This window comes from Echinops telfairi, unplaced genomic scaffold (genome assembly GCF_000313985.2).
Source record: "Echinops telfairi isolate 266 unplaced genomic scaffold, ASM31398v2 ScPeMD7_2573;HRSCAF=3158, whole genome shotgun sequence".
NCBI lineage: Eukaryota > Metazoa > Chordata > Mammalia > Afrosoricida > Tenrecidae > Echinops > Echinops telfairi.
In genome coordinates, this window is record NW_022106471.1 from 16,924,667 (window position 1) to 16,938,043 (window position 13,377).

At 50.9% G+C, this 13,377-nt stretch overlaps 1 protein-coding gene across 1 annotated transcript in view; it reads right to left on the reverse strand.

The window, feature by feature from the left end:
* EML6 (EMAP like 6) overlaps positions 1 to 13,377 on the reverse strand; it is a 188,246-nt gene that overhangs the window by 102,064 nt on the left and 72,805 nt on the right. The window contains exons 6-10 of the mRNA XM_045294098.1: positions 8,551 to 8,752; positions 4,982 to 5,119; positions 1,985 to 2,241; positions 466 to 485; positions 181 to 283 (exon numbers count right to left, since the gene is read on the reverse strand). Of these exons, the coding sequence (XP_045150033.1) occupies positions 181 to 283; positions 466 to 485; positions 1,985 to 2,241; positions 4,982 to 5,119; positions 8,551 to 8,752 (720 nt within the window). The remainder of the gene's footprint in view (positions 1 to 180; positions 284 to 465; positions 486 to 1,984; positions 2,242 to 4,981; positions 5,120 to 8,550; positions 8,753 to 13,377) is intronic.

A 13,377-nucleotide genomic window follows, 5' to 3' on the forward strand; every position in this document is an offset into this window, starting at 1 on the left:
AGAAAGCAACTCTCTCCCTGGAGCAGCTGACGGGTTCAAACTGCGGACCTTGTGGTTGGCTGCCGAATGTGTAACCACGACAGCACCAGGGGTCCGAGCAAGGAGGCTGGGGCTTCTAAATATTGATGTTCCATCAATCAGATGAACAGACTTAATTTAGATTCTTTTAGACAGGGAAACCTGCACAAAAGTCGTGATGAAGTGAACGTGACCCAGTGCGGAAGAGTGCGGAGAATTCTCTGCACGTGCTCTCGAGGGTGCAGGTGATGTCTCGGCCCGGTAGCTGTTGGGGTGGGGGGGGGTGCCTCAGGGACACACTCGGTTTCTACTGAAAACCCTGTTGCTTTTGGATGCTGGCAGAACTCTGGTTACCTGCAGAAACTGTCACGCCAACCCCCCTTGATATCTTGATGGCGATGGGAGTCCAGTGTCCTGCTAGTGGACACCCACAGAGACCAGGCTCACCTGCCTTCGTTTACTTCTACCTGCGGCAAATGCGCAGGGATAGGAGGAATAGGGCGCTTCTGCATGTCATCACGCATTCATCTAAACTTTGAGAGGTGCAATCGTGAACACGGAGGTGAGCGAGAGGAGAGGGGGCAGAACGGCCCATGTCTCAGACTCGAATGATGGCCTCAACAGGTCATTCGCGTCCACTCCCTGAGAAGTCGACCGTACAGTTATGAGGAGCCTTCAAGAAGTCCCTGGGAAAATGGGACTCAGAAAGAAGGGGGTTTCCCCACAAACTTCCAGAAGGCTCCTCGTCTTTCAGACATTCCTACATTAAAATGATGAAACACTTCAAACGCACAGGAAAGAATAGACAATTGTGTTGGATGTGAGTGTACACCACCCGCCCGCTACAAACCTGAACGTTGGTCTTTGTCCACAGAATCTATTTGAAAGAAGAGACTTCAGGGACAGTTAAAACCCACTGGGCATTTCTCCACGGTCTCACCCCTTCCTCTCTCTGCTTAGAAGCAGCCAGCACCTCGAAATCAGAGTTCATTAAACCCATGCATTAAGGAAGAACGTGTATGTTTATAAAATCTATGCAGAATTGATTTCTGTGCCCTGGGCATTGCACTGAACGGTTTTACACTGTACTCTCATTCTGCAACTGGCCTTTCTCTGCTCAGCATGGCATTTTGAGACTTGTCCCTACTGACACTGTCGCTCTAGTTTCATTTCTTGAAAGTGCTGCCCGTTGTAAGTTGACAGCACGTTTAATCAAGCGGCCCTGCTGCGGATAGGCACTTACACCGCGTTTCTTTCTAGGCTTTTACCAGTGCTGCGGCAGCAGGCAGCCGTGGGCTCAAGTCCACAGCAGGGCACGGGTTTCTCCGTAACACTGACTGCGGACAGAGTTTGCCAATGAAAATATTTCAATGTGATATCTCACTGATCTTTTATTTATCCACCAGGGAACGAATTCATCCATTTGCTGGCCTTGTCAACTGCCCGTTTCTCTACTGCCCCTGGGACGTCTATGCCCCAGTAGGCCTGCTCCCTATGCTCCACACGCCACACAGGTGTTCTCCCCGCTGGGACAACGGCAAGCATCTCTGCCCGGGCGTGGCTGGTCCTCTCGGTCTCTTGTCCCTGTGGTTGGCAGTGAAGGTTCATTTCATTGTGCCCGGGTTTACTAGTCTTTCTTCCCACGCAGCTCTGTGATCTGTTGCTGTGATTGCTAGGGGGCCTATGAGCTTGGGGGGTGGGGGGTCTGGTTTTCAGAAAATACTCCCTTCCTGAAGTCGTAAGAACATTCTCCTATATTCTCTTTGGGTAGAGTTTTTCTAGAAAAGTACCGTATACACTCGCGTATAAGCCAAGTCTTTCAGCACATTTTTAAGTGCAGTTTTTGTGGTGAAACTAGGTGCCTCGGCTGATGTGCGGGTCGGCTTATCCTTGAGTAGGCACGCTAACTGCTCTATGCTCGCTGTTGAAAATCGCTCTCACAAGTGCCCTCTGCCGGGCGACTCACACGGCATCTTGTAGAACAGCCGTTCTCCTGCCCCGTCGTTGGTTTGCAAGTATCTGCTGTCCAGAGACCAGTCGATGTGGGTGATGAAGCTCAGAGACTGGACGCACTCTCCGATTTTCTTGTACCGCTGTGAGACGGCGTAGACGTCCACGGGGCCGTCGTTGGATCCCACGGCGAGGTAAGACCCGTCCGGGGAGAACTTCATCTCGTGAATGACTTCTTTTCGATCTTTGATGTGAACCACTTCTGTCATGTCTCTGCCGGAATGGAAAGCAACGTGATCAGTAGCAGACCTAGAAATAGAATTCCTAGGCCTCGCTTCGAAGAATGTTACGCATCAGAGAAAACATCTCAAAGGGACAGGAAACATGGGAATGAAAAGATTCATATCTGAGAGAGAAAAAAATCTAAAGTGATATCATTTAAAACATATAGCCAGTTTTCAAAATTTAATAATAGACACGTAAAACAATGCTTTAGGGTTCCAAAGCAGAGGCACACACACAAAAGTTTTAAAAAATCTTAAGCAGGAAATGTGTATATCATTTAACCATCAGCTGTGTATTTTCCTCCGCGTACTAAATTCTTCACTAAAAGCATTGAAGTTTGATGCCAACGAAATCCACGTGGAAGAAGCACACCAGCCTTTATAATCCAATTATTATAAATAGTGTAATTCAAATCCAAAGGAGGAAATGGTATCAGAGCTTACATTAGGAACATCTGGTTTGCTGGGCAGCAGTGGAAGTTCAAGTCCATGTGGAGGGTCCACACATAGATTGAGCCTCCTGTGAATGCCCTCTGACCATAGTTGAGGGATGTGACCAGCCTTGTTATCACAGAGGGTGTTGTAGATTATGGCAGATACGGTTAGGTTAAAATATAGTATCTTATCATTTGAGCTCCATTTCGATCCATTTAAAAGCTGTTTCAGTTAAATAAAAAAAAGGGTGGGAACTACAAATGGGTTAAGCCTCTGGGGAACCCTCCTTGACATGGAGCAGGGACGTGGACAGCTTCGCCGTCATGCAGAGTGCACTGGGAAGTGGATTCTTGCAGACAGAGCTCGTTTAAAATTTGACATCTCATCCTCTGATCTCCCTTTTAACCTTTAAAAAATTTGTTCAAATTTTTAATATGTTCTACTTTCTTTTCTATTGAGATTTCCCCCATTTAATCTGTTATTGTTGACAGACTTGTTATTTTGGGGGGTATGTTTTTCTGTTTATGAAACTGAACACAGATATATCTATAGACACAGTGACTGATTGATGGTTTCTTGGGGATGCGGCGGGGAAGGCTGGGGAGTTGGGGAACAATGAGGAGGAGAAGAAAGTGTTCTAAAATTAATTGTGGTAAGGACTGCGCAGCGCTTCTTGATAGGAGGGGATTGTATGAAACGTGGACTGTGAGCCAATAAAACTGTTTTTTATAAAAGAATTGGGATTTGTGGGTGTATTTGAAACCTACGCCACGGAACCAGTTAACTAGCCCAAGGTGAGCATGAGAAACAGGCCATGGCTGTCACTCTGTAAGAGCAAGAAGCCAGGGACCGCCAAGCTGGTGCTCACTGCTGCACAAAGAGCAAGTCGGACAGCGGGAGAGCAGAGCGGCCTCTTTTAATGTTTACTTGCTTTGCAATCGTTTGATTTTCACCTTGAACGTCCAACCACACCTACACTGAACCACTGGCGTGTTCTCCATGCTTGCCGGTGAGATTCTGGGAAGGACTGGGCTCTCCTTCGAATGCTCCCTAAGGCGTTCTTTGTTTCTGCTTTCCCCACAGCGAGACAGAAACCTGGTGACTGGCAGGCCTCCGGAGCCAGGAGGGCTGGCTGCATCCACCGAAATAAATGGGCAGCTTACAAAATGCCAAGTACTCTCGGCCACACGACACTGCCTCACACCTGCTATAACATAGGTGTGTGGGGACTTCCCCTCCATCTGTGGCAGGTCCATCCGAGTAGATACGGCTAGTTGGCCCCAGCAATGTTTTCACACAGCGCTAAGCAGAGAGCCACAATCATGCACTCTAATTGTGTGGCCAGTAACCTCCATGCCGGGTGACGAACTGTCTGCCAAGAGCATTTTTGAAGCGGCAGAATTTTCTGGGAGCAAAACAAGCCATATTGAATTCATGGCCACAGCTGCTTTCTGTCGGCGCGGGGCTCGGAAACAAGAGAGGAAGAACACGCAGAGGCATTCCCAGGGGAGGTCGTGGCTTCACTCCCGGAGGAATGAGGCACGGTGCTAATCAGGAGGCATTATTCCACGACTGCTGCAGACTGGGTGCGGAGGTTTGACTCTCCCAATCGGGTGCGCTCGCTGGAAGCGTCATTCTTGCTTCCTCTTAGCTGACTAGCAGCACCAGACTGGCTGCCACGGGGGCAGGTGAGACCGACCCTGGGCGACCCCGTGAGCTTCAGAGTGGAATTGTGGTCACAGAGTTCTCAAAGACTGAGGATTTGGGAAAGAGACGGGCCAGGACTGTCTTCCAAGGTGCCTCTTGGTGGGATCCAACGGCCAACCTTTTGGCTATCAAAGGAGTCTGCTTATCTGCACACATCAGCCAGAGACTCCCTTGGGCACTGAATCCTATCCCAAAGCCATGTGGACTAGAGGGTCTCTCCACTTCTGTGTTTACTGGATTTTAGCATGTTTCACAGCACAGAACACCCCCCACCACCAGGGCTCTCTTAACACATTAGGCTTTTTGCAGCAAAACACCTATCATGTGATGATTCCTACTAAGGGGCTGACAGACCCTACATAGCTTCCCCTCCACCCCTATGCTACCAACTAACTAAGTGACTGAGGGAGGGGTGCCTTTCCAGAGGGCTCTGGATGTCTGGGTTATGGAGAAGGGAGGTGGCCTGCGACGTCCTGTATGAAAGAGTGGACATCAGTTTGCTAAGATCCTAGCATGCACAATGAGCAGGTGGATCTTCAGGGTTAACGACCGTGTTCCCCGCCTGCTACGGCCACATTGGTACATACCTGACCCGGAGAACAATGAAAGAGCCATCCTTCATGCCCAGGGCCAGCTGAGCTCCGTCAGGGCTGAAGGCAACGCTGCGGACTGCTTCCTCCATGTTGCAGCGGGCAATCAAGGCGCGGTCGGCCAGGCTCCACAGTCTGAGCACAAGAACAGAGGGCACATGGTCACTGGTCAGTCAGCCACGCGCTGGGCCAAGCAAGAGAGGCCTGGGCATCTGCCCAGGGCCCTTCACCCAGCCTGCCGGGGCCCCGGGAAGTGGACAGCCCATTCTGGACCCTTGAGAAGCCCAGCGAGAGAGGCAACCTGAGATCACATCCACGAAGGTTTGGAGCCTCACAGAACGAGATCTTAAACACAAATTCACCCAAATCGTACTTTTCTCTTCTTCGGAAAAGTGAAATTGTTCTTTACTTAGGCCACTCGTTGTTAATAACCAGTGAGCGGGCTGTGTACGCACCTGTGCGTGTGTACATATTAGCACCTTCTGGTCAAGGGTCCAATTTACCTAATGTGCAAGGTAAGCACAGGCTTACTTGTGCTAACTTACTAATCTGTGGTGAACAGTTGCACACTTTTGCACCACCTCGAGGATTCTGCTCCAAGGTATTGCTGGTGCAACCAGGAGGAATTGCTCACTCTAGGTTGGTAAGTAAGCACAGGCGATTCTGGGTAATCCTGCTTCTAGCAGCTGTGCTACTGGGTGGTCTCCTCAGACAGAAAACCTCTGAGAGGAGAGGGGTGCCTGAGACCACCGAAGAAGGCATTCACTGTGGCGGGGTACAACTCTGACTGCCATCGCCCCTAGGCATCGAAGGGTGGGGCTCCCGGGCACCTCTTACTGAAGGCCTTCTCTTGGTGAAGCTGTGGCATCACCATGCTCCTGACTCAAATAGTGCAGCTGGGACAGGGGACTGAAGGGTGGGAACAGCTGACATGGAGCTAGTTGGAGCCGACAGCGGTGACGTCCTCCCATGCCCCACTCCTGGGAGACCTAACCCAGGCCGTCAAAGGGCGCCAACCGGAACCAGTCATTTAGGAAACTCACAGGGGCAGGCCACCCTGTCCTCTAAGGTCTCCATACACAGGCATCAATTCAGCAGCAGCGAGCTTGGTTTTCTTGCTTGCTTGTTTTAAAGGGTTCGCAAACTATTTACGATGGGTGGTATCTGAACTCTGTCCATTAGTTCATTTCTTAAGACGGCCTTCTTGTCACAAAGCCGTTGCCTCCAGGCACTGAGCATCTTGGGGTTTGCAACAGAGGCAGGGCGCACCCGAGGTACAGTGCGTCCTACCCCCCAGAGGGGCAGTGCCCACCCCTTAACGCAGAAGTGCGAGGTAGCTGTGTCCTGCCGTGCTGCTTTTAGCCTTGTGCTATGAGGAGCGATGGGAGCACTGCTGTCCTCGCACAGGGACACCAACCAGGCAACGGCTGCTGCGGCCTTGGCACGTGACCGTGGTTGGCGTCGTCAGGTGCCAGGAGGGGGCTGCAACCCAGGTCACAATAACCCAATGTGCCACACGGTGGAACGCCGCCGCTACCGCCACGGCCCGCATCATCATCGCAGCCCCTGCCATGCTGAGTGCACTGTTGCAGCCGCTGTCACCCACTGCGTCCACCGGGATCTTCCTCCTTCCCGACGACGCTGCTGACCGGTCCTTCTCTGGGCCCGGGCCTCGCCGCAGGGGCCGCACTAACCCTATGAGGTCAGTGAGTTGCTCTTTCCCAAGATGTCGACTCACACACATCCTACATTCTAATACTCAGTGTAAAAAAATAAAATAAAATAATAAATATATATATTTTAAAATAGCTAAGTGGATGGATCGGCAGCAGCGGCTAGGCCCTGGCTGCCAGGGCCCTTTGAAGGATGTTGCAATTTTTGCTCTCAATGCTGGTCTTAAACAGCCCGGCCGTGGGTCCTTGCTGCGGTCCCTCCCAGGTGCTGGGGCGATGAACGGAGTTTTGCAGGTGTTTGGATCGCTTGATGGCATTGTTTTCGCTGCTCTGGGGCAACTCAGAATAGGGGGGATGGGGGGAGGACATGTACAGAAGCAACCAGAGGCACGTAGCCAAAGGAGGCACTGACGTCACATGAGGGGACAACTGTAGCTGTCTTTCCTGGTTTGGATTGGACTGATGAGACGTCAGGCTCGTAGAGGCTAGAAATGGGTCAAATGATCACACGGTTGCCTCTGGATTAGACTCACAGACACACAGAATAAGAGCAGGGGGAGGGGCAGTGGCTTTGGTCTAGTTTATCACATCCTAGTTTAGCTACTAAAGCCTAGAGGCAGTAACCGGCCAGTCAGGTGACCAATCACTGTGTTTCCTCCCCACACTTTCTCCAGATCTCTTTCAGGCCTATTGGTTGCTAAGCACATCTAAGGCTCAGCAACAAATGCTAACTACACTGCAGGCGTCACTTCCGGCACCACAGCAACACTGAAGGCACCACGGCGTCCCAGGTGAGTGGTGGACAGTGGACAAGGGAGAACAAAACAGAATGGATACCCTTGGAGTATGGTGAAGGTGAAAGTAGACCACGGACTGCCCGAAGGATGAACCATGAGTGCAGCCCGGGGCAGCCAGAATGCTCCTTAGAAGCAAGGGCTGTGTCTCACAGACCTGAGAGGCCAGTCTCTGGAGAAGGACACCGTGCTTGGTGCAGTCGAGGGTCAGTGAAAAGGAGGGAGCCCCTTGACCCGATGGGTCGGCACAGTGGCTGTAACCACTGGGCAGCTGGAGTGGGCAGGCACGGTTTCGTCCTGTAGTGCACAGCGTTGCTATGAGCCAGAGCCGAGTCCAGTCTCTAACGACAGCAAAGACTAGAATCGGTGCTGAGAATCTTCAACTCAAACTTTAGTGGCATATGATCATCCCTCCAGCAATCAGAAGAATCTCAGCCGGCGACTCCTTCCCCTGCCTTCCCAGCACTGTGCTCAAAGGCTAACTACCCATTCACAGCAAGAGCTCCCAGGTCTTCAGAAAACGGCTTCTTTTCTCAGGAACCAGCATTTAGGACAATGATCCGGATTTAGGACAGTGTTCAAATTCCACCTGAGAATTCCAAGAGAAGTAGTAGTTCCTCCTGTACCAAAGCCAGCTTTGGAAATCTGCATTCCGGAGGGCGTCCCGGGCCTGCGTTTGAGGCCCCTGCAGAGGGCAGGCGGGACATGAGGACAAGAAGCCCTTTCCACAGATGAGCTCCTAGCTCCACCTTCAACTTGAAAAAGCTAGAAGCCAAGGTAACAAGTGTGTGTATTTCCACTTCTAATAAAATGGTAACAATGTAGCCAAAGGGCAGCGGTTGAGCTAAGGACTTCGAAGTTGCTTTAGGAAAGGGTGTGGTTCTACTCAGCAGTTTCTCCTCTCCGGAAGCAAGTCTGGGAGTCCTGGAGTCCTGCGTTACACTTTAGAAACCACCAGCAGCTCTCCAAAAGAGTTGCAGCCTGGGAAACCCACAGGGCCAGTTCTGCCCCGAACTGCAGGTTCACCGCGATGGCAGTGAGTTTTTGGGGTGATAAGTCTGTTACCTCAAGGAAGTCAGCAAGGTGGCAGTGGCCTCACCTGACGGACCGGTCATCACTGCCTGTCACGGCCAGCGGCTTCTTGGGGTGCAGGGCCAGGGCCCAGAGCTCCCCCTCGCAGTGGCCCTGCAGGATCAGCACCGGCTTGTCCCGCTCTCGCACGATCACCTCAAATATCTCGCTGTCCTGCGTCCCAGCCAGCAGCCGGTCTGCTTTCCAGCACACGCTCCGGATAGAGAGGCCTGCCAAGAACAGACACGTCCGGTCACAGACCAATGCGAACCTGCGCACTGCACCACTTCCAAACGCAGGGCGTGCCCGCCGCCTGGCGGAGTCTCGTGCGGCTTCTGAGGAGCATGCTGTGAAAGCTCCCGATGTCAGGAGACCCACGCCACACCCCACGGGGTCCACTCTACTCTTCACAGCGGCGGGGGTGGCGCCCTCCACCTCAGCCCCTCTGACCCGTCCTGCAAAAGCACCGCTATGCTTTCCTGTGGGACCTGGCTATGTTTCTGCAGCAGGATGCATTTGTATGACACTGAGTCTTAAGAGGAATCTGAGCCATCTTTAGGAGACTCACCCTCTTTGAAATACTCTCCCTCTGGCTTGCTCTGGAAAAAAGAATTGCTTCAATCTTTCGGGTGCCAACCTTGTAACAAAATTCTAGGTGGTGACACCACAGAATAGCTCTTTATCCTAGTAGAGGAGGTTTGCCTGCGCTTGATCAGAACCCAGACTCATTCTGCTGGATAAGTGATGCACTGTGTCCCAGAAATATGCAAATGACACTCTAATCTCCATCCCATGATACCAGCAGACAGTTGTCGGGGAGGATGTTACTCTTGGTTGGCTTCAGCGTTGATGTAACCTTCCCTATGCGTGCAGTGCTCCCTCTAGGCCCACTGTTGATCCCCGCTTTCTAGGCAGGCCGATCTTTCCCACCGCCCTGCTCCCTTCCTGCTGGGTTGAGGGGAGCCTGGCTTGTTTATTTACCTGTCTGAATTAGACACCCTGAAGCTGTCCCAGTCCTGGCTAATGTTAACCGCAGGCACTGGAAGTGGCAGGGCCTTGCCTTTTGTTCAGCTTCACTGGCCAGCCAGGAACCCTGCGGCTCAGCTACTAACGGAAAGGCTGCCAGTTGAAGTCCACCCAGACAGGCCATTCGGAGGGAAGACTTGGTGACCTGAAAGCCAGTCATTAGAAAACCCTAGAGGATAAATCCAAATCTGACTGAGGGAATGGTGTCCGAGCTGAAGTTGTGAACACCTGATTTGCAGAAGGCTACGGATGACAGTGGTAACCCCAAATCCATTTGCAAGGTCTCCACAGGGATTAAGCCTCCCAAGAATCCCTTCTGACCAAGTTCGGTGATGTAAACAGCCTTGCTGTCAGAGAGAGAGTATTGTAAACTAAATGATGACAGATAAGAGTAGGTTAAAATGTAATACCCGATCATTTGATCTCCATTTTGACCCATTTAATAGTTGTTCTACTTTTTGATATTTCCCTTTTTCTCTCTGATTTATTTTGCTATTGTAGTTGGTCATATATTTTGGGGGTGGAGGGTGTTTTCCAGTATATGAAATCCAGGATAGGTAAATCTATAGAGACAGTGACTACTGGATTGATGGCTTATTGGGGTGGTGGGTGGGGAGGTTAGAGGGAAATGGGGAGCTAATAACAATGAGAATAAGAAGGAAGGAAATGTTCTAGAGCGGATTGGGGTGATGGTTGTACAGCCCTTTTAAATATGATTGAGGTTTGGAAGTATATGATGTGTGAATTATATAAATCAGTAAGGCAGTGTACTGGCAGCCGGTCTCCTGGTCAGCTGAGATTTCTTCCCTGTACACCATCCACTACAATTGTGACGACTGTCCTTTGTCATGCAGACTGGGGCGCCTTGGAGAGGAGAAGGGGGAATTAAAAATAGCTATGTGGGTCTCGACCTCCTGCCGGGTCTCCACCCCACCTCACTTGGCCCAGGCTGTGCGCAGATCTGGCTGGTAAGATCACGGCCATCCAGGAGGAGTCCTGGCTGTCTATCAACCTCTGATTTGATGGAAGCAAAAATAGTTTCTCCACAGGCAAAAATCAGATAATACAGGCATGCTTGAAAATATTGCTAATTTGCTTCCAGACTACTGCATGTTGTAATACAGGAGTCTGGAGGATTTTAATTTGACGAGAGAGAGTCATGGAGAAGGAGACCCAAGACCCTTCCGAGAATGGGGGGAGGACAGAGCCAAGTTGGAGGAGACAAAGGAAGAAGGTACTGGAGAAGTAAATGCAGCTTCCGTGTGCATTGATTGTCACTCCAAACAGGATAAAGAAATATCTGTAAGAGAAGATTTCAGCAAAGAAGGGCATGGATATTGGAGAACTTTAAGCCTCAAGGTGGATGGTGGAGGAGGCTGGTCAAGCAGCTAACAGACTTGGCTGACTGAATCTGAAGCCAGAATGTCTCCTGGCGGGAGACCATGTCCCCAACTCACAATTTCACTCCCCTCTTCCAAGGCAGGCAGCAAGCCAAAGATGAGTGAGAGTGGGCTTCCGGTTCAAGAGAAAGACGGGCTCAGATGTCTGGTGCTCCCATCAAAACGAAACAAGACTCACTGCTATTGGTTTGATTCCTACTCATAGTGACTCTACAGGACAGCACAGCACTTCCTCTGTGGGTTTAAAGACTGTGACTGAATGGGAGTAGAAAGCCTCATCTTTCTCCCGAGGAGCAGTTGATAGAATGGAACCGCTGACTTTGAAGTTAGCAAGCCAATGCTGCTGAACTTCCTTCACCACCAGGGTTCCTGAGTGCTCCCACAGAGACCTCCATATCCAGAAATTCAGCTGCTGGCTCCTTCTGCCCAGCACTTGTTCTACATGCGCTCCCTCCCCAAACAACAACCTTGGCGGTGTTGTTAGGCGCCATCCAGTCAGTTCTGACCCACAGTGACCCTATGTACAACGTAATACAACACAGCTCAGTCCTGAGCCACTCTCAGAATTGTTTCTAGGCCCATTGTTGCAGCCACTGTGTCAAAGTACCCCATGGAGGCAGACTACCTTGGACGTAGATTCCTGAAAATAGACATAGCTTTTACCTGTAATAGCCAAAAAACAAACCAACCATAGCAATACACGCCCAAACAAGATTCACTACATAGTTGAGGAAAGACAAAGCTCTGAAAGATAAGGACCAAGCAACACTCAACAAATGAATGAACTGATACCAAGAAATAATAATGCACTAAAGCCAAAACGAACAAGACATTAGCGGGAACATAATTAAAATTATTAGAGAGCCATGGAGGGTATGGCATCCATAATAATCAAATAGAGATTAGTGGCCATTAAACATTGGCATTTCGAAATAAAAGTTTGGTAGGTGATTTGAATCGCACAATGCAAACAACTAAAGAGTAAGTGGGTAGTGTGCTACAAGACCAAACTGAGCAACTCTCCCGGGAAGCAAAATGTGAGAGAACCATGAAACCACATGACACACTCCAGCACTCATCTGGTAAGCGCTGGAGAGCGGTCACTGAGACTAGTTACCTGACAGTGTGAGAATGGAGGCTGCGCCCCAGGAGGGCAGCGCTGAAGACGCGCCCCCCCCTCCCCCCCCCCGTGCCAGTCCTGTGCCCTGCTATGCCCTCAGCACCCGGGGCAGGGGCTGGCTTGTCGCCGACACTCAGCAAACGCTGCCGGATGGATGAAAGAAAACGCCGCTCCTTCGAGCTCCGAGATGGCAGGAAACACAAGACAGCGTCCTGCCCTCGGCGAACCGTCCAGTGGCAGTGGGGGGGCGGGGGTCTTATTCATCAAAAATTTTCAAGGAGCACCCACTATGGGCCCACACCAGAGCAACATCGGTGAACCAGCTGGGTGCCTGCTGCATGGAGCTGACATCCTATGTAAGGAAGCCGGAAACCTACAAGCAAAGTCTACAAACCAGTGTGCCGGCTAAAATCACATCTACAACAGGGTTTCCAAAAGCCTGCCGGGGAATTCCGTGACCTTCCCATTCCGTTGGTTGTGCACAAACGTTTCGCACCTCCCTGCGTTAGTATTACTATTCTTAACTATCTCAGTGACGGCCGCCAGGTGCTTTTTCCAACTCCACCGCTAGTCTTACACCTCGCCTTTCCACACAGCCCTGGGGCCCGTCCCGCACCCTAACCTCCCCCAGCACGGGCACGCTGAGTCCCCCTGGGGCGCCGATGTCCAGTCACATGGGCTAATGGCTGCACACATTTATTGTCCCCTTCACCCCCACTATCATTTACCCGACTTGTTTTCTGAGAACCAATTCATAACATTACAAAGAACATTACAGCAAATAGCCCACAACAGAGGTTTGACAACTGTTAAGATTCCCCCACCACCCCCCACCCCAAAATATCTGCTTTGTCATTTTTTTGAAAAAGCGGCTTTGGGACAAAGACGTTCTCACTCAGCCTAGACTGATAAACCTAGTCACTGCAGCCAGGCTGCCGGGCCCCTGCATGCCTCGTAGGTGACAAGAGCCCTCAGCACCTGCCATCTGTTCTGGGAGATTTCAGTCAGGAGAAATCCTCACGAGGTGCGGGGAAGCTTACGTACGGCCACCGTGACGTTACACATCCATTACATTTTCAGCGTTTACAACATCAACATAAGGATCTGTGAACCGTTTCTCTGAGACACAAGTCAGGCTCTCCAGACAGCTCTTCAAGCTGATTCATTGGTTTTTCCACATCACACACATCAGCAGAGGGGTCTGTCTGTGAGGGGAGAGGTAAGACACCGGGTCTCTCTCTCCTTTCCTAAAGGCACAGCAGTGGATAGATAACTCAAGCGTTTCAACGTTCCCAATAGCACCATTTCT